Raw genomic sequence first — 18,988 nt, forward strand, 5'->3', positions numbered from 1 at the left:
TCAACTTCAGTTTTCACGTCCTTCCGTTGAAACTACAAAAGAATTAATTCAATAGTCTAATTGCGCACTACTTTTTGCAGGTGTTCATATCTTATGATAAACAACTCACATCTGCATTGTGTAATGGCAGCTTAATTGTTCTAGAATTATAATATTATAATTTATGGTTATTACTGTAATGTAGGCTTAATATGTCAGAGAAACATGCATGGGTAATACCCTATAGGGGGAAAAAACCCCCCTATAAGGGGGACCACAAAGTCGCAATCAATAGATAAATTCGATCTAAGATCCGTAGTAATTTATCTATGATTTCATCGATGGACTTACTTTGCCAATGCAAATAAGCAATAACAAAATAACCCCATCGAAGTGGCCTCTTCCACCGGCCCAACTTTGTGATCCCAATAATTCTATATTTTCACCTTCTTTATAAACGATGAGTCGGAATAACTGTTGAGTATTATGCGACACGGAAAACGCGAAAAATTTCAAAAGTCACGAATTTTTCCGGTACGAAAAGCTTGTAAAAAGGAAGATAATCACTTGAAAAACCGTTCTTCAAAGGAATGAAACTCTAAAGGGGGACAAAATGGCGAAAGGCTTAATTATTCAGTCGAGGCAGGCAATCAGTAATACAGTTGCCGCCATCTGACGGCCACCTATGAATGAATGTACGAAGCTAATACTCAGTTCATTGATTTTAAAGACATCTTTATAAGAACTTAAGTTCCTAATGTGAATAACGTCATATTTAATAATTAATTAGTCACTGTCAGTTTCGCTGTTAATAGTGTTAATAATTGGATCAATTTCTTTTAAGAGAGACGTGAGGGTGTGTCAATGTTTATCAACAAAATGAAACGATAATCGGTTAGTTTCAATAAGTTCAAAATAACTTCTCCAATTTCAAACCCTTGAAATGGCAATATTGACTTCTTGTTGGTCTCCATGTATATGGACGGATAGTTTGAAGACAGGATGCAAAGCTATTGCTTTCTATACAGGGGCCATGTCCGTGGTCCTTATGACTTTTATTAGTTTCGATATGGCTGGAGGTGATTCTACTCAGCTGTACAATCCATTATTCGAAACAGATGTTAGAAGCTGTGAGTATCCAATTTTGTAGTCACAACTTTTATCGGTATATGTATTAACATCTCTCTAGGGAAGCATAATCTCCATTTGACAGAAAGTTTATCAGTTAACTACAGTATTCAATATAAGTCTCTTTACAGCTATGATATTTTATGGTGTACTGATGCTGGTATATCTGTTAGGATTAATATCTTCTGCTGCACTTCTTGTGGTAGGACTTAGAAGAATGACTAGAGGATTGTTCTTACCATGGTTGATATTATTCGGAATAGCTATCTTATTCCAATTACTTTTCGGCATTTGGCTCATCTATGGATACTATATTTACGTAAGTATTTTATTATGCTCTCTTTAGGAAAATTTTAGTTTTAGTTCAAGCTTTCGATATGAACACTAACAGTAAAATTTCTTGCTTTTACAACCCTAATTTTCAAATAACGTATTTGACATGATTGAATCATTAACAAAATTCCCAGTTCCAAATAATTCAAGAACTTTTACTGTTTCTACATTAAACGCTTGAAAACATGAGGTTTTATGGAATCTTAATATGAAACTGACTTCTTCAGCTGGATGCAACATTCTATGCCTTTATTGATTGGATCTGGATGGCCTATAATGTGAGTAGTCAAATTTCATCTTGCATCGCCAATCCTTATTGCCTTTTCATTTTTTCAGATTTATTGTTGGCTGGTTGTGTATTCGCAATATCAGGTATTTGAAGAAATGCAATCACCAAATATCGAATTATTGTGGCCTTAATTATTATGAAAAATATTAGGATTATAGAGATTTGATCTTATATTATGTACTGTTATGTATTTTTTGATGAATTTTTATACTTTTAAGAATAATTATTATAATGATGTCCGTCCTCAATATTTCAAACATTGTTTTGGATTCAATGAACTGTCAGTATTTTTGAATACAGTTTTTTAATTTTTGTATATTTTATTGGCATTCTTCCTGAACTGATTGTCAACAAGTTGCAACTGAGGAATCTTTAAAGGAAATTAAACTTGATTGTTGTGATACTAGTATTTGATGGATTTGTAGGTTATTAGGTATATTCAAAGTGGGACAGTTTTTCCAATGAGGAGTGAGGTTCAAAAAAAAACCATAAATTTAAGGGAAATATCCCAACAGATAAATTTAATCGTATTGTCAATAATAATAAATTATACTTTTCTAAGATATGCTGCATATTGGTCTGAAATAGAACACGAACTAGCATCATGAAAACAAAATAGGTTCACAACCATTTGCAAATACATTTTATACACAGATAAACTCATATCTGAAATTCAATATATACACATGTATATGAAACTTATAATTCAATATTTTCCTTTAAATCTTCAACAATGAACTAAGTAACAAGTAAGTAGTCAACTGGTCCTACTAAAATTTGAAGAATAGTATTAACAGTGGTTATAACAGCGAAGGTTATTTTTCGAATACTTTGGATCACTTCATTGTTCTTCATGCGAAAAAAAAAAAAAGGGATTTTTTGTTTGAATTTTGAAAGAAATGATATAAACTCTAATATTTTTTTTCAATCACATTGAGAAGATGTGTAAAAGGGTAGCCTCCCAAGAAATATATATGTATGGGGTGTGAGGCAAATGATTTGATTTCACATTTAGTTACAAATTGTTTGGAATAAACCATTCAATGATCACTGTTTCTTCTTATGTCAGGGCAGTGATCATTGAATGGTTTATTCCAAACAATTTGTAACTAACTGTGAAATCAAATCATTTGCCTCACACCCCATACATATATATTTCTTGAGAGGCTACCCTTTTACACATCTTCCTATTTCTCATTGTGATTGGAATAAAAATTTGAGTTTATATCATTTCTTTCAAAATTCAAACAAGAAATCTCTTTATGTTCGTTCGTTTTTCGCATGAAGAACAATGAAGTGATCTAAAGTATTCGAAAAATAATAATAATAATAATAAGAAATTCTGTACCTACAATAAAAATCTTCAACTTCTTCAAGTGGGCCTTTGACACATATATATATATATCAATTCGAGCCAATGTAGTATTGAAAAACAGGATGAGAAATATCTGTTCTCATCTTCTGAAGAAATAGATCATGTACTTTGGCTCGGATTTGTAAGGACCAGATGTGGTCAATTTTAAAAACGAGCTGTGGTATTTATACTAATATATAATAACCCAGCTATGGTGTGTTTTTCAAATTATTTGACTGAGACATGGTCACTACTTTTTATCTACATGTGTAGGGTAGATATTGTGCTTTTTACTTAATTCATACATTACGTGAAATTCTTTGAAGAGAAAAGTTTAGGATTTAATGTCTAGCTAAGTAATTCAATGAGTATAAAAGAGGGTAAGGTTTATTCATGCATTGTTGACTTTTGAAGAAAAACGGTAACGCACGACGACTCTATTCCAGGTATTTGATACTACACATTGACTGTACAGTTTCTAAGAAATTAAAAATTATCATCGCAGATTCGAACTTAATAGATTTATATTCCAATTCTTATATCAGTCATGTCAAATTTTGACTTTTTTTAAAATTATTTTACAAATCAATTAACACTGATTAATTTTTTTCGACTTGAAATATGTTTCATTTTATATCATCAAGTGAAAAATCTTGGGAAATATGAGCAAAAAGAATCTGAACATACCTTAATAATTTTTGGAAAGGCTCAATTTTCATGAATCTCGTCGAATGAAGAATTACAATATTCTGTCTCTAATTGCACAATCATTCAACTCCTGATAAATATCCTCATATTTCAAATTTCAATAAAATGTCACCAAATCATTGAGGATTTTTATATTTTGCTCTGTATACTTAATAAAACTCCAGTAGAGGTTACGGTATCATTGAACACAAAAATCCAGGATCCACTGAAGCAACTTTAGCTGTGAGAAAAGCATGCATGCAAAATAGTAAACTTTGAAGTATAGAACATTCTAATTCCTGCAAAAAAATTCCCTTGACAATTCGAATTTTCCTGTAGTAAGACTCACCTTAGTTTCAATAGCTCTGGTTTCACAGTCTTGAAAATGCAATTTCAATTTTGATTTACCGTCATCTGATGAACCTCTTAATTGTGAAAATTTATATTGCCAAGCTGGAGTTTTTGAGTCACCTTCATAAAGAGAAAATCCCAAATTCCAATCTAATGTTAGTCCAGCTGTCTTTCCATTGCAGCTTACTGTGAAAGTTTTATTCTGAAAGAAATTTTCAATTCAGATTCAAAATATGCAGAGATTATTTGGAAACAACATACACTCAACTTCATAACAGCTGTAACAACAGAGCAGTGCCAAGCATTTTCTATTCTTAGCAGTTCTTGTCTTGTTTCTACAGAGAAATATCTTGAGTCTTGTCCAGACGTTTGTACAAGGAAACAATGTTGTCTTTCATCAACATTTTCTGAATCTTTGATGACTCTGAACATAGTTTGATATACTTTGAACATTAATGTACATTTTCCCCAATCCACTGTACTCAACTAAAATATAAGATGATTATATTTTTTAATGGCTTTTATACAATTATGCACTTACTGGTGGAGTATCAAATAACATCAAGTCAGTGCCTTTGAGAGCAAAAAATCTAGGTTTATAATTCTGCCAAGGCTGATTATTGTTAAGTACACCTTCATTTACCCATCCCATATATTCTATTTTGTCTGATACAATGAAGTTCCTATTATAAAGTTTCATCTGGAAAAAAATTCCTAGAATTGTTTTATGAAACACTGCTTCCTCTTGGCTTCAATGGAATACTTAACGCCCTTTCATAATACTATAATTTTGGTTCAAAGAATTGAAACCATACGAATGTAGTATTCAAACATTATACCCAGCTGTTTTATAATGGGAAAAAACAATTTTCTGAAGAGATGAATCCTTTCCTCTCTCTTTGAACTATAACTTCTCATTCTTCACTACATACACATACAAAAAACATACATACAAAATATACCAAAAAAAAAACTGCTCATCATCTACTTGATAAAGTGATGCAATCCTAATCACAGATATTTTACATATTCTTACTTGTAAATTTGTGAGTCCAATTATATTGTCAGTGATATATTTGAGCCATTGGGATAGTATTGCTGTATCATCACAGTGAATAATTCCAGTACTAATTCCGTTCAGACCTCTAACCTCAAATGAATTTGGTCTTAATTTATCAGTTCCAAAAATATATCTAGTTACATATGCCATCATGAGAGGCAAAGTTACAACATCTATCCATCGTGTTAATGGTTCCTGCTCTGATTCAGAATATAGCGAAAGAGGTTTGTTTTCTGAACTGTTTGTAACTTCAAGACTTTTCTCTAACACCTCTTTTTCTTCACTACTGTCTTGCTGCTCTTTTCCTTCTGAAAATCAGATTCAAGCAGTAGGTAATTCGAAAAGCTGTATTATATCATTCAGAAAGAAATACATAAAATGAAAATGTACCTTGTTTCTGTAAAAATGGTGTAGCAGCTTTATAATGTTTGACAGTGAGAACAACTAAATCCCCAGCATTTCTCAATATATTCACAGCGTCATCATGAGGACAAGCAGTAATGTATTCACCATTAACTAAAATATGGAGACTATATAAATTGAAAGTTTAATGGTTGGAAAGATTAGTTACCTTTAATAATTGCATCCCCTACAAATAATTCCCCAGTCTGTTCTGCTGCTTGATTTTTATATATTCTCGAAATTAAGATAGGAAGTTTATGCTCAGCACCTCCTTTGATACTAAGACCTAATCCGCCTATTTTCTGTCTATGAACTTGTACCATACGCTCCTAGAAGTAAATATGGAAATTAATAAATGTCTGAAAGGAGAAGGTAATAGTTACTTTTGAAGTTAAAGGCTTCTCTGGAGGCACAAGTTCTTCTTTTTGTAGCCTCAGAACTTCCATGGACAAATGCAGTCTAACTGGAATAGGTCTACTTTTACCATCGCTGACAGATACCATTCCTGTTCTCACTTTTAGTTTTTGGTCCACTTTTTCTTCTATAGGTGTAGTCATTTTAGTAGAATTGATCCTCATTTTGAACCTAAAATCCTAAGATTAGACTGAAAGTTTTGAAATCACCAGATCAACTCACGTATTTCGTCTTCAAACTACAAAAAACAGATTTTCAGTTCATGATAATAGAATTCATATTATCTAGTAACAGATTCCTCCAAGGAAAGGACATTGTTACTCTCCAATTTTTGAGCAAAATATAAGATCCTTTTTTTTCCCCTTGGTTTTGACAGTTCGATGATCTTGGTCATTGTTTCCCAACAAATATCAATAGATTAGGGCATTAGAGAGCTCCAGAGGGTGATCAATATCGAGAGTGCGAAATCTCTCACTCATATCTCCCCATCGTGTTCCGTGTTCACTGAAATATTTTTACTCAGTTTTGTTCAATAACTTGCTCCCTTTCATGATTTTTCCAAAGCAGAATTTTGAAAACGTATCTTATGTATACTGCATCGGCAACTGCGCAGTGCCTCTTCAGTGGCTCGGTTCAGTGCGTTGCTACCTGTGACACACTGCCCTCTTTCGAGATGAAACAAGGAGCGCCCTCTAGGATCTATAAATGTAAGTATGAATGGAATAATGCGGATGTATATTTGATAGAAAACTGATTTATATATTGAATCAATATTAATTAAAAGTCGCGATAAAACGCATAATTCAATTAACTACTTCATTTTTGATTCAAAAGAGGACTTGCTGGTAAACAAAATGAACACAAATAAATCACATAATTCCAAAAGAATTATTATAAAATTAGGAAAAAATGTATCTAGTAGGTATAATGGATTCTTCAACTTCTGTTTCATCTGATATTTATTATTTTATATGAAATCGATAAATATGGATAGTACAGAACAATGGCAAGTTGAATTGCTATGAACCAAAAAGAGAGTATGAAAAACTGAATCCTAAACGCGGATATTTAAAATTAGACTCAACTCTCAGAGATTCTTCGAGAGAAAAATTAATTTCTTCTTATATTATTATGTGTTTAAACGTTTCGAAGATTCTCTACGAAATATTTCATTCTAATTAAAAAATCATAGTTCACGAATAGCGGTAGATAGAAAAGGTTGTGAAATAAAAACCGAATACAGATTGATTTGAACTGCCTAAGATCATCTCCAGTGATAACACAAGGTCAATGCATAATATAGCTGATCATACTTGTACCTAATGTTGATTGTTCACCACATTATCTTTATAGGTATAATACAGTTTTAAATAACCATGGTGCGTTTATCTTTACCGTGTAGTTTTCTAAAAATTTTAGGAAAAGGGAAAGAGATGAGAACTTGGAATAAGGTAATTTAGTCCCTAATTCTATTCTGTAAATAGTAATTAGTAATAAGGATTTATTTAGGATATGCCAACTGCTGTGAAAATTGTGGAAGTCGGTCCAAGAGATGGTTTACAGAATGAACCAGTTAACTTACCAACAGAAGTAAAAATCGATTTTATAAACAAATTATCAGAAACGGGATTAAGGGCCATTGAAGTGACTAGGTGAGACTTTCAAGATTTCCCACTTTATTGGTTAGTTCACTAAAACGATTTCTAGCTTCGTTAGTCCGAAGTGGATTCCACAGATGGCGGATAATACCAAAGTATACACAGGAATTTTAAAAAAAGATAATATCAGTTACCCTGTCTTAGTACCTAATGTCGTTGGACTCGAATCAGCAGTAAGTTGTAAGCATTCAGTGGAAATCGTGGACATAAATATTTCAAATAAACTTGAAATATTCATCAATGGTTTTTGTTCAATAAAAAATTCTTTTCCAGCTAAAGGCAGGTGTTAAGGAAATAGCAGTATTTGCATCGGCTTCCGAGTCCTTCTCAAGAAAAAATACCAACTGTTCAGCACAGGAGGGTATAGACCGGATAAAAAAAATTGTTGATGTGGCAAAAAAACATAATTTGAAAATCAGGGGTTACATATCGTGTGTGGTGGGTTGCCCTTACGATGGTTTCATAAAGCCTTTGGCTGTAACTAAAGCGGTGAATGCCTTGCTCGAGCTAGGCTGTTACGAAATATCTTTGGGGGACACTATAGGAGTTGGCACAAAAAAAACTATTTACAACATGATACAGGATATTTTGAATACTACAGAACCGAAAAATTTGGCTATTCATTGCCACGACACTTACGGGCAAGCCCTTACGAATATTTGTACCGCCCTTGAGTTAGGTGTATCTGTGATTGATTCTTCGGTTTCTGGTTTAGGTGGATGTCCATACGCAAAAGGGGCTACCGGAAACGTGGCTACAGAAGATTTGGTTTATATGCTTCATGGTTTGGAAGTGAATACTGGGGTAGATTTGAAAAAACTAATTGCGGTTGGAAATTTCATTTCAACTGCTATTAACCGACCAACAGCTTCTAAAGTGAATGCAGCTTTATATTCTAGATATTTTTCGTGACATACCTATCAATTCTGAATAAAGAATTTATCAACTTTAGGTTATTTAATTAATCACCATTTCATTGAATCGCAATTAACATTTCCCATTGCTAAGAGAGATGGTTAGGCCGCGCAATATATGTATATTCAGATCAAACAGAAGCGTGGAGATGAGTGTCACATTTAAGACTATAAAAACAGAAATTTATTACACTTACACAACAAATCGACAGAATAATGGCAGTAGGTAATACACGCAGTTTTCAGTTTACGTTTTGGGATACCTGAATTCTTCACTGTTTGCATTTTAAATCCTAGTGTTTGAAAATTTTCTCCACTTTAGTTCGATGTTAATGGAAACTCTGTTTACCTGTTAGGACTGAAGAATGTATATCAAATTAATCACAATAGAATTTATATAGAAATATTTATTTTAACCGTATGACATATTATACAATATAAATTGTATAAGTACAAAATAAATTAAGTTAGAATAATAACAATATTCACTATTCAAGTGACAATACTGGCTTTTTGGACATAACACCAGTAATTGATAGTCTCTCGAACTGTAATATTAAAAAGGAGGAAATTATAAACACTTATTCTAATGACTACATTCACTATTTAGTTGCTGTTTGAAACAGACAAGATGCATGAGTTCACACATCAACAGAGATCCAGTCAAGCTGGAAAGAATGTTGTGCCTATCCGATAAATTGGCCCGAAGTAAATATTTCAGCATAGTTCGGCGATTGGATTTTCCCAATTGAAAAATGGATTGATCAAACCCTTTGTTTTCGTTTCAGTGATAGCTTATAGAATACTATACAAATAATAAGATAAAAAAATGTGTGTACCTCAGCATATTCAAGTGTAGCTTCGATATTTTGTGTCTTTATCAGGGCGGTTTTCACTTCATAGATATGATAAAAGATAATCATTTTATGTAATGAGCAGCTGCGATTGAAGATTTTCCTTAGCTGTAACACAAATTATTATTCTCTATTTAAAAAAACAAAAAAAAAAATACGAACATCGATATTTTCATCGAGAAGATCCCGACAACATTCTATCAATTTACGAAGGCACAATTTGATTGGACGGAATTACAAAAACCGTTTATGACTAGACATTTTCTATGCGCAATATTTTGAAGGAACCTCCTCGCAAATTTTTTAGTCTTCAATCCATTTACATAAAGTTTATTATGCGATGATATCTAAACATTCTGGGAGGATTTTTGAAATGTTCAACTTCATCGCGAAGGATCTCCTGAAATATTGAAAAAACATCTCATTACTGCTTGCACCAGAAGGAACAACAATTTCACGAATAAATAATATGTATATTGTGTGGATAACATAAATCACCTACTTATTCTCCTAGTTGAGTAAAAATCTTTTGGTTTCCTCTTCGGCTTCATGATTTTTCCTCAAAAACTGAATGTTCTCGTGAGAAACATAAATAAATAATTCTTTTTTTAAGTATTTCGTACTGAATCCGAAATATTAACAACTTAAAAAAAGATTTTCGTATTGCTTTACATTAAAAGATATAGATGTAAACACTAATTTTTAAGTACTTTTATACAAGACTAGACTTATTTATTTATCAGATTCATAATTTACTACCTTATAGAATTTTATTGCACTTCTTTTGCAGTACAACAAAAACTATCTGCAAAAGTAGGAGCAACTAAAGTCTGTTTTATATATTGAGCAAAAATATACTCATCTTGGTAACTAAGAATAATGTGGAATTTTTGTGTTAACTGAAATGGCTTCTGAAGAGAATTCATGCATGTAATTCATGACTATTAACTAGTAATGCCTGTCTCTTATCCTCAAAAAGTATAAGAGCTTTAAATAATGCAAATTTTTTTGGACACGTTAATTATATGCAGGAACTTGAGAAAGCCTCGTGTGACGTTAGTTTTATCAGCTTATTCGAATGACTTTATGCTAGGAATTTGTTGAAAATTTGCCACATTTTTCTTTATTATCATTCGAGAAAAACGTAAAGAAAATAAGATTTGGTGATGCGTCAGTGAGTGTATTCTGAAATTTTCTAAGAAGGATATGGATTATGGACATTATTAGCAATAATCTGCTTTGTCATGATATTCTTATCTTCCGACACGATTGGGAATTTTGGTCATTAAACAAAATAGATCGGCAGATTTCACTGTGCCCTATTGGAGTCTAGCCTCTTGCAAAGCAGGCGCTTGAGCTGCTGTTTGGTAAGGGATTGCTGGGAAAGCACCGGCTGTTGCAGTTGGTAAGCCAGGTGTCTGTGGTAATGCTGCGTAAGTGTAAGGCATATAACTAGCAGTCCCTGTAAAAAAAAATTAATTTTCCAACTAAGTCGCTTTCAATCGCAGATTATCCATTATGAATGTTAATCATTTATTTCAATTTTTTTTTAGAACATAATTTTTTCATTACGCACATCGGGCCATATTCAAGCATAGGTGAATTATAAATCAAAGCTATTAATATTCTAAGCCCAATTACATAGGTTTACTGATGAAGCCAAAAATTGACAAATATGTTTAGCCCAATAACTAACTGATGCAAATGGATAAATCATAAATATGCATCATTTAATCAATGAAGATGAATTCTACAGATAAAATATTTACCTGCAGCAGCAGTATAAGGAGTGTATGCATCAAATCCATTTGTGTACTGTCCTGTGTAAGGAGCTGCAGCAGCAGCCGCTACTGCGGCTGCGTTCTGATATTCATAAAATTGTGACGTTGCAGCTGCAGCTACTGCAGCCGCATGCGACAAAGGAGATGTTGGCAAAGGCATTAAACTACCTGGCGCAGTCGCAGCTAAATAGGGAGACTGATAAACATATCCTGGTGGTACACTGGAAGGAAAAGTGAGATTATTAGAGAAGAAGCAGACATAAATTATAAATTTTCTACAACGAAAACAGACAAACTAAATTCCCCAACTCTTAGCATCAAAACAGTTATTTCTAGGAATAACATTGTTATTTTAGTGAAGTTCTTTCATAACACAGCAAACGAAATCAGTAGGTACCTATACCAGAAAACTTGAGCCATTATTAACCGCAATCAAATATAAATACGTAAAAATGTCACTTTTTTCATATTAGGTATGAGCAATAGTTGAATTCCGAACTAAGAGGAATGCTTTAAATTCGATTGAATCATTTTAATCAACAAATAATTTCTTATTGTTAGATTTATTAGATGCTGAAATTTTGTATTGGAAATTGGAACATTCGTTGTCTTCAAAAACCTTTAATCTTGATTGATCGACAGAGGTATATTATATTTTTCGATTAAAAAATGTGTATTGTGTTTTCCATTGTCAAATATAAATTTTCTCACATCCCATATATAACTCGTCAAAACAACATCGAGTTTTTTATGAATGTCAAATCTTCGAGAAACTAATGAACCAGTGAAGAATTTCATTCTATAGGCATATATTCCAATCGATAGCTTGAACCTACCCTGAACCCTAATACATAATTGGCGTACCGGAATATGTCACACAAATGGGCTAGTAATACACGTACGAGCAGTGTTGGAGTCATTTGCATGATACCTAAAATTGATTTTATATGAAAAATATTTCACTCAGACAACGGTTTGTATGTCGCTCCAAATGATAGTCGACGGTAATGCATCCAGGATCGGACTGTATGACCGATTATTCCGATTGAATTATTACAAATAATGGACTTCCTGACCGGACCTACTCAATTATTTCCTGAACGCTTTTTTTTGCGACAAATGCTTGGATACATTTATTCCGTATCATGATTTTTAGTAGTTTTCATATTATGGGGGTTTGTACAAGATATATGTATATGTTTATATTGAAGTAAGGAAATTTTTTAAGGGGACTACATTCATTTTCACAACTAATATTCTGATATCGATCCAGTTAATGGTTCGATTATATGTAGCCAGATAGAAACCTCAATAATATGTATTTTCGGCCTTATATCCCATGCGCCATGCGAAATGTGCCTGGACCGTCATGTCGAATGTTCATTTAAAAATAACGTAGTAGTCAAAATGCGCCATGACGATAAATAGGGCGACTGAAATAGACTTGGCACTGTCTCCAGCCGACGAGAATCTGTCCAAAAATAAAAGCTTCCGCGGTATCTTCTCCATTTTCTTTATCTGTTACTTGGAAATAGTCAACGTACAATGAGCCAACCAATCAGAAAGAGTCGAACTAATTCAAATCATTAGTTATGTTGACAATTTTCGAGGACACTGGCCAAAAAATTCGAAAGATCAAAGGGATCCAAATAGCATATTGAGAATCCTCGCCATGTACCTAATACTAGTTTTTACTAATGAATAAGTTAGAACTCAATTTTGAAGAGAAAGAAATGTTTCCAAAAATGAATTTTATAGATCTATAGTACTTCATTCAAAACAGTGTAGATGGTCTTGGTTATTTTAAAAAATGATTGTGATACATATATGTATTTTTTTTCAACAAAAGTCGTATGTGAGCGTTCAAAGAATTATTCAAAATTATGAACGAGTTCTAACGATAATAATAGGTGGAAAATTGCTTCGTTGCACATCAACCTGAATTCTAAACGAAATGGTGGATTAGCACTCAAGTTCATTTTTCAAAGTTTCCTGCTCTTCAACGTCGAGCTTATTCAGTATAATTCCGATATGCATATTGGATGATCGCTGTCGAAGTTTTCGAAAAACAAAATTACTTATCACTAATGTTCCGTAAGTTGCCCTTAATGGGACAAACGTTTCACCCTTTGCGTTCGCATAAACACTTTGTACAATTGCTTTACTCTAAATTGGTCTTTAATATTCCAATTTGGATCGATAATCCAGTATAGAAAATGAACAATTACCATAATGCCGATTCATTCCATGTGGAAGGCAATATGTCGAAGTCAGAGTGGAATATTTATTGAAGTGTTCGTTCAAAAGATATGATAATTGAAGAAGATGACATATTTTCCTAGCGGTATTTATTAATAATTGTCGTATTTCGATTTAGAAATAGAATGTTGATTGAGAAGAAGTTCTAGCAAAATGTTTTCTATTCCACCATACCTAATTATATTATAATTAGATGTTCATGTATTATTTCGATTCCCAAACTAGAGATATGATAAGGAAGTAGTCCATATGTTATGATACCGCCTAAAATATGTTCTAATTCTTCCGATATTACCCTTTGGTCATTATCGTTATATGATGAGAATCATGTCAAAATATTATGGTCGAATAAAACTAGTCCCACTGGGGTGTATAATGAGGAGTAGTTTAAGTTGGACCCGTCAATCGATACCTCGCAACATGCTCGTCAAACATACCTCCGAATGTGCTACAATGAATATTTTATACACCTTCACGTGTATGGAGCAATTTTCCACGCCTTGCGGACATAGAAAGATTGTCAAAAATGGTCGACAGGAACATTCGTATGGATGAAGTCTTTGATAGCATTTCATGTACAATTTCAAAGTATACAATAATCCGATAAAATCTCACTCTATATAGCAGCTATATTTTAATAAATACATATTTTGAATGAAAGATAATTCGAACCGGAATAATCGCAGGCAATTTAGATTTGATCGGCCGCAAGGTTCAATTTTAATTCATCCTATGGCAATGTTAACATTATCATCATTAATTTCTGATTTCGAATATGACCGAAATGATTTTTTTATCTACGAATATTTTCACCGGACTTGATCGTGCACTGTGTGGACAATTGACGGACATTTTTCAGTATGCGCAGCCTTAGGTTCGTATTATCCTAAGCTAAATGACAAAAAGAAAGAAGCTTGAAGTTATTATTGTATATACAGTGTCCATTTTCTATTATCGTCAAAAGTTCATGTGAAAAATATAGATGCATTATCTTTTGTTTCCATTACTATCTATACAACAGAAATAATTAGAAAATATCATGAATTCTATATGAGGTTTTTATCGCCATTCGGAAAAGGTCGCATGTACATTTACTGGCGTACGTTCGATATGCTGGATAATTGTGCATTTAATTGATAATATCCTTTTTTAACGAACCGCCTTCGTGTATGAACCCTTTAACTCTTCTAGTTCCAAGTACAACGATTGGTGTGGTATGAAATTTATTGAAGATCGAGAGAACAGACAATTTTATCGCTGCTGAATATGGTTGTGAACGCTTCCAGAATTTTTGACAGCGGCTTTATACAAGGCAGTTGATATATTTTTTGGCACTCTGATTAGAGATTTTTGTCGAAAATCGTGTTTGTTGTTATTGAGACCTGGTGCGAACCAATTGTTCGGGTATGTACAGCGATTGGTTAGGGTGAAGGAACCGGATACACAATTGCAGCTCCTTATCAGACCAGTCCACCTATTAGATAAAACAAGAACGTGTGTGAAAACAATTTTGCGGAAAGAAAGGGCGGGAACCAAGGCGGATAAGAGCGTGCCATTGGATAATCTGGCGCGCAAATCCGGGCTAAGTCTCCGGTTGATAACGTTTGCGCTGCATGCCATCGTCCCGGAGTACGGACTCCGGGACCGCTATTGACCCGTGGACTTCCTCCCACGCGAACCTTTCCTTCGAACCTCGACAAATCGAGGATCGGCTAGGAAACAACAATAGCACCACCTGAACACTATTTTTTTTAGATACAGCAAATATTGATTTCAATTAACAATCGTAAACTCATCGGTCGAGAAATATTCAAAATTGCAAAGCTGATACAATTGAACTCAGTGACAACAGGTCTCACCCTGGCAAGAATAACTTCTTCAACTTCAAAAGTTCACATTAAGAATGAAATCCGAAAAAAATAATGATGTGTCCGAAGCTAAGTGAACAAAGGTTCGATGCCTGCTCAAGAAACTTGGCTGATTGACTGTGCAAGAGTCTTTGGAGAATTTTGAAAAGTGGCCAGTCTCCCTCCCATCATATCCTACACATGGTCGACTTGATGCAAATCCGCTAAATAGAATGGCTACGGTAAAAAATGGATTTCCGAGTTCAAAGAGACGCGTGAAAGGCTGTCTTGGTGATCGTCTACAAGAGTCAGTAGCCCACCAAAAGTCCTCTTAACAAGAAATCCAATTTCAAGTCGCAGCCCTTCTAGTTGTAAGCATCGTATATATGTATAGTCTGTATACAATGCCTACAGTATGTAACTGAACCCGATGGTATATACTTTCAACGAAATGCAATTGATGCTTGTCCCTAACAGATGACATGCGTAATCTTCAATAATTTTTATGTTTCCGACAGAATATTCTAGCGTTTCTCTATACTATTGTTAATTATCCTGTACACGAGGTGACCCTGCGTTTATTCATTAGATATTTTTAGGCCGTGAAGATATTTGGCACCGCTCTAATAGCGTAGGTGTCGCACCAATGTTGACAGGAAAACGAACTAACGACAGCTGCTGCAAAGAAGTATTACCTTGGAAACAGTAGGGTACTTTTATTTTTAAGACCTCGTGTCGAAGAGACTACTGAAAACGGTTCAAAAGTAAGCAATTCCAATATATGCCGAAAGATTATTTTCAGATGTTTCTGACGCATTCGAATTTACGTGGAAACTTTCTCGAGTTCGAATTGATGATATTTCGTGCCTTTTTTTAATATTACGAAATATCCCAGTGCCAAATGGTGGATTTAAGAACCCAAATAAGCAGTCTAAAAAAAATTTATGTCGACAAAAATTTCGGAAACAAAACCTCAATTTTCCCACATCCCGTATTAATAGCGTTTTTTTCATTTTACCTACACGGAAATCGATTTGTTTCAAAAAGTACCATCCCTTCAAAGAGCTTTTTTGTGCTTCCGCTCAAGCAGACACTCACTCACACAATACCCATCACCACTGGCTGCATTGTAACACGCCTAAGGATTTTCAATCCAAATTCAGTTCATGGGTTTTCTACAATATATATTTTTATGGTGAAATTGAGAACTTTTGATTGTATACATTGTAGGAAACCATTGTCGACTGAACTTCAGAATGAAAATCCTTTGCACACTAACACATCCACAGTAAATATAACAATCAAGCAACATCGATCATTTGAGAGGTTAGTGTTACGTTAGTGTTACACTGCAGTCGTGAGTTACAAGATGTCCTACCAAAGCGTATCAAAGTTACAGCAAGAAGATACTGGTATTCACTGTTCAAGTATGAAACGCTTTTTCACATAGTGTTACTTGTTTCAAACGAGTCGTTCTGAATTCTAGCAATGTTTTCACGCGGTGTGCATATGAAAATTTCCCAGATTTTTTTTAATGAATCACTAAAAATATCTTTTTTCTGTAAAGTGAAAGTTAGCGCTCAAAAAACACCATAAACTCTGTTAAACTTTCGTAGGATCATTTATGGAACAATCAGCCCATCGAGAAACTAAATCAACAATAGCAAAACAATAAAAGAGCGTCCGAATAAACACCCCTCGTCTTCAAATTTAAAAAATTATTGAAAAAAAAATAAATTGCAAATTCTCAGCTCACCGGAAAATGTTCAATCTTCAATAGACAGAAAACTGAGGGGTACTCAAAACACTTTACCAAAATAAGATCAATAAAAATACTGCCATGTTGATGAACGTTTTCAAGTTCAAGGGCTGAAGTGTGGTGAATTTTTACAATACTTATGCAGTAGAATTTGTAACTCCGGGACGTAACACATAAGTGTTTTTCTTAGAATAAATCTTGAACTACCAGATTTCCATAAGACAAAAAGGATGAATCCTTCCAAATCACTAACTACCGATCTTACTTCAGTAAAATACTTTTTTACTTGGACTCGTGCAAATGACACATATGGTACTCTGATCTGATAGGAAGGAATCAAAGGTATTTGCTTAAATTCTTCGCTTTTTATTTTGACCATTTGACATCTTAAGATATATATTGTTTTCAAATTCAAAACGTAAAGCGAAAAATTTTGAAGGATGGGGGAAGACAGAGGAGGACCATAAATGTGTCTTTTTTTAATAGGTGAAGTTCAATACTAATAAAATAAAATTCACACACACAACAAACACTCATCGAAATAACTAACTGTTTACTGTATTTTTGTATCGAGGCTTTGTATAATGCTGGTTCAAGACTGCCAAATTCAAATCGGCAATTGCACGGTTTAATGATACGCCAGCAGTGCCTTCGTGACATTAGCTAGAAAAATAACGAAATATTCAGTTGGCGGTATTAACAACACTGAAAGTACGTACTGAACGTGCTTGTTGTCTTTTTTTTTCTTTAAATCAGGTCGTCTACTTACCCGTATTGACTGGGTAAAAGTGTCGGATATCCCGTTCTTATTCCAGGGAACGGAAAGCCTGCAAACAAATATTAAATTTATTTTCACTGGAAAGGGACAAACCTTCAATTATTATTAAAAGCTTGCAAATTATATTCCAAGTATTTTCAGGGATGATAATGAATTCTCCGAGATTCTGATGGAAACGTTCGCAGTTTCATTACGAAATTGTTTTTCTGTAACCCCTGTAATTCGGTCAGAGGAGGTTAAGGAGCGTGCTTCTCACTGAAACCTCATTCTGGTAAATTACCACATCCGATATGGGTAAACGAATTGTTGGTCGTGCAACTTGTCCGGAAGCGTGGAAAACTAAAGCCGGAAACAGTTACAAGGGGGTGGAGAATCCAAGTTATGGTCATTGCTTTCCGGTAAACCACTTGGTAGCTGATGGCTGGGACACCTGGTGAAACCAACAACCATGGTTCCTATACAATCCAGTTTGATAATTCGATGAAATTACTTTCTAGCATTTGGACTATTTGTTAAAATTCCAATTTCACGCGATTCAATATCGATCAATTTTTGAATATTCTGAAAATTCCATTCATTTTCTTTTTTTTTGTCGAGTACTGCAAAATATACCAAGCCAGTAATAGTATTTCTGGTAAACAGACTTTGAAAACAATCCGATAACAAATTCATGAATATTTTCTTTCAAAGTAGGTAAGTTTATCCGACCCTGACAGTCGTAAATAGTCTCTTATCGAATGAATAATGTATTTCCTTATCAAATAATTTTTTATATAAGCAGGTGACAAGAATAAAATAGCATAGTTTCAGCAACGAAGATAATTTTTCGCAAGAAAAAGCTGGACGGTTCATACTTGGGATATTTAGCTTCCGGATCTGTAAATTTTTGTATAATACAATTCTTGTACAAGGTTCATAGGGAAAATGATTAACAACACTCACCAGCCTGTACATTTCCTCTAGGCTTCGCACCTAGAATAGCCAAATTGACGTTCGCTTTACGACCATCAATAATGGGATTCGGATCTTTACATGCCCTCTCGGCTGAGGTTCTATCTCCCATTATCACCTGAAAAAATCGGAATCTATTGGACAACCTATGAGATGAAGTATTTATTAATATTTCTTCCGTGCACTTTTT

General features: G+C 33.8%; 4 protein-coding genes and 1 long non-coding RNA gene across 7 annotated transcripts in view; 2 read left to right on the forward strand and 3 right to left on the reverse strand.

Annotated features, from left to right (window-relative positions):
* Nucleotides 1-19: 19 nt before the first annotated feature.
* Nucleotides 20-734, reverse strand: LOC123321807. Its single transcript, XR_006538926.1, has 3 exons — nucleotides 426-734; nucleotides 110-140; nucleotides 20-32 (listed from the first exon to the last, which is right to left on the reverse strand). It is a non-coding gene; the product is annotated as an uncharacterized LOC123321807 (long non-coding RNA).
* A 16-nt stretch (nucleotides 735-750) lies between these two features.
* Nucleotides 751-2,041, forward strand: LOC123321799. Of its 2 annotated transcripts, XM_044909577.1 has the most exons (4): nucleotides 754-1,109; nucleotides 1,239-1,426; nucleotides 1,668-1,718; nucleotides 1,777-2,041. In XM_044909577.1, exons 1-4 carry the CDS (start codon nucleotides 923-925, stop codon nucleotides 1,858-1,860), a joined length of 510 nt encoding a protein of 169 aa, XP_044765512.1. In that variant the 5' UTR covers nucleotides 754-922; the 3' UTR covers nucleotides 1,861-2,041. The 2 variants fall into 2 exon arrangements, with proteins under 2 accessions (XP_044765513.1, XP_044765512.1); XM_044909578.1 differs by lacking the exons at nucleotides 1,668-1,718; nucleotides 1,777-2,041 and adding an exon at nucleotides 1,575-1,628 and having other exon boundaries at nucleotides 751-1,109.
* Nucleotides 2,042-2,222: 181 nt separating this feature from the next.
* LOC123321773 (gamma-1-syntrophin) lies at nucleotides 2,223-6,696 on the reverse strand. The gene is made up of 9 exons (XM_044909531.1): nucleotides 6,220-6,696; nucleotides 5,967-6,168; nucleotides 5,753-5,912; nucleotides 5,572-5,697; nucleotides 5,158-5,489; nucleotides 4,663-4,821; nucleotides 4,383-4,607; nucleotides 4,120-4,323; nucleotides 2,223-4,069 (listed from the first exon to the last, which is right to left on the reverse strand). The coding sequence occupies exons 2-9, from the start codon at nucleotides 6,159-6,161 to the stop codon at nucleotides 3,962-3,964; spliced, it is 1,509 nt and encodes a 502-aa protein (XP_044765466.1). The 5' UTR covers nucleotides 6,162-6,168; nucleotides 6,220-6,696; the 3' UTR covers nucleotides 2,223-3,961.
* Nucleotides 6,697-7,248: 552 nt separating this feature from the next.
* LOC123321789 (hydroxymethylglutaryl-CoA lyase, mitochondrial) lies at nucleotides 7,249-8,601 on the forward strand. Its single transcript, XM_044909560.1, has 4 exons — nucleotides 7,249-7,448; nucleotides 7,507-7,649; nucleotides 7,705-7,828; nucleotides 7,929-8,601. The coding sequence occupies exons 1-4, from the start codon at nucleotides 7,374-7,376 to the stop codon at nucleotides 8,565-8,567; spliced, it is 981 nt and encodes a 326-aa protein (XP_044765495.1). The 5' UTR covers nucleotides 7,249-7,373; the 3' UTR covers nucleotides 8,568-8,601.
* Nucleotides 8,602-8,961: 360 nt separating this feature from the next.
* Nucleotides 8,962-18,988, reverse strand: part of LOC123321787 (RNA-binding protein 24-A-like) — a 41,039-nt gene continuing 31,012 nt past the window's right edge. For both annotated transcript variants that reach the window (XM_044909559.1, XM_044909558.1), the window contains 4 exons: nucleotides 18,790-18,916; nucleotides 17,839-17,896; nucleotides 11,193-11,425; nucleotides 8,962-10,885 (listed from right to left, as the gene is read on the reverse strand). In XM_044909559.1, coding sequence (XP_044765494.1) covers nucleotides 10,743-10,885; nucleotides 11,193-11,425; nucleotides 17,839-17,896; nucleotides 18,790-18,916 — 561 coding nt within the window. In that variant the 3' untranslated portion in view covers nucleotides 8,962-10,742. The remainder of the gene's footprint in view (nucleotides 10,886-11,192; nucleotides 11,426-17,838; nucleotides 17,897-18,789; nucleotides 18,917-18,988) is intronic.

The sequence above is a fragment of the Coccinella septempunctata genome, chromosome X (genome assembly GCF_907165205.1).
Source record: "Coccinella septempunctata chromosome X, icCocSept1.1, whole genome shotgun sequence".
Taxonomy (NCBI): Eukaryota; Metazoa; Arthropoda; class Insecta; order Coleoptera; family Coccinellidae; genus Coccinella; species Coccinella septempunctata.

Bases quoted from the DNA above. Each gene is read 5' to 3' on its own strand.
- LOC123321799 (XM_044909577.1), top strand. From the start codon at position 923: ATGGCAATATTGACTTCTTGTTGGTCTCCATGTATATGGACGGATAGT. The intron at 1,427-1,667 runs GTAAGTATTTTA...TGACTTCTTCAG, and splicing joins TCTATGGATACTATATTTAC to CTGGATGCAACATTCTATGC. The intron at 1,719-1,776 runs GTGAGTAGTCAA...TCATTTTTTCAG, and splicing joins GGATCTGGATGGCCTATAAT to ATTTATTGTTGGCTGGTTGT.
- LOC123321773 (XM_044909531.1), bottom strand. From the start codon at position 6,161: ATGAGGATCAATTCTACTAAAATGACTACACCTATAGAAGAAAAAGTG. The intron at 4,608-4,662 runs GTAAGTGCATAA...CTTATATTTTAG, and splicing joins TGTTATTTGATACTCCACCA to TTGAGTACAGTGGATTGGGG. The intron at 4,324-4,382 runs GTATGTTGTTTC...AATTTCTTTCAG, and splicing joins CAGCTGTTATGAAGTTGAGT to AATAAAACTTTCACAGTAAG.
- LOC123321789 (XM_044909560.1), top strand. From the start codon at position 7,374: ATGGTGCGTTTATCTTTACCGTGTAGTTTTCTAAAAATTTTAGGAAAA. The intron at 7,449-7,506 runs GTAATTTAGTCC...GGATTTATTTAG, and splicing joins AGATGAGAACTTGGAATAAG to GATATGCCAACTGCTGTGAA. The intron at 7,829-7,928 runs GTAAGTTGTAAG...ATTCTTTTCCAG, and splicing joins TCGTTGGACTCGAATCAGCA to CTAAAGGCAGGTGTTAAGGA.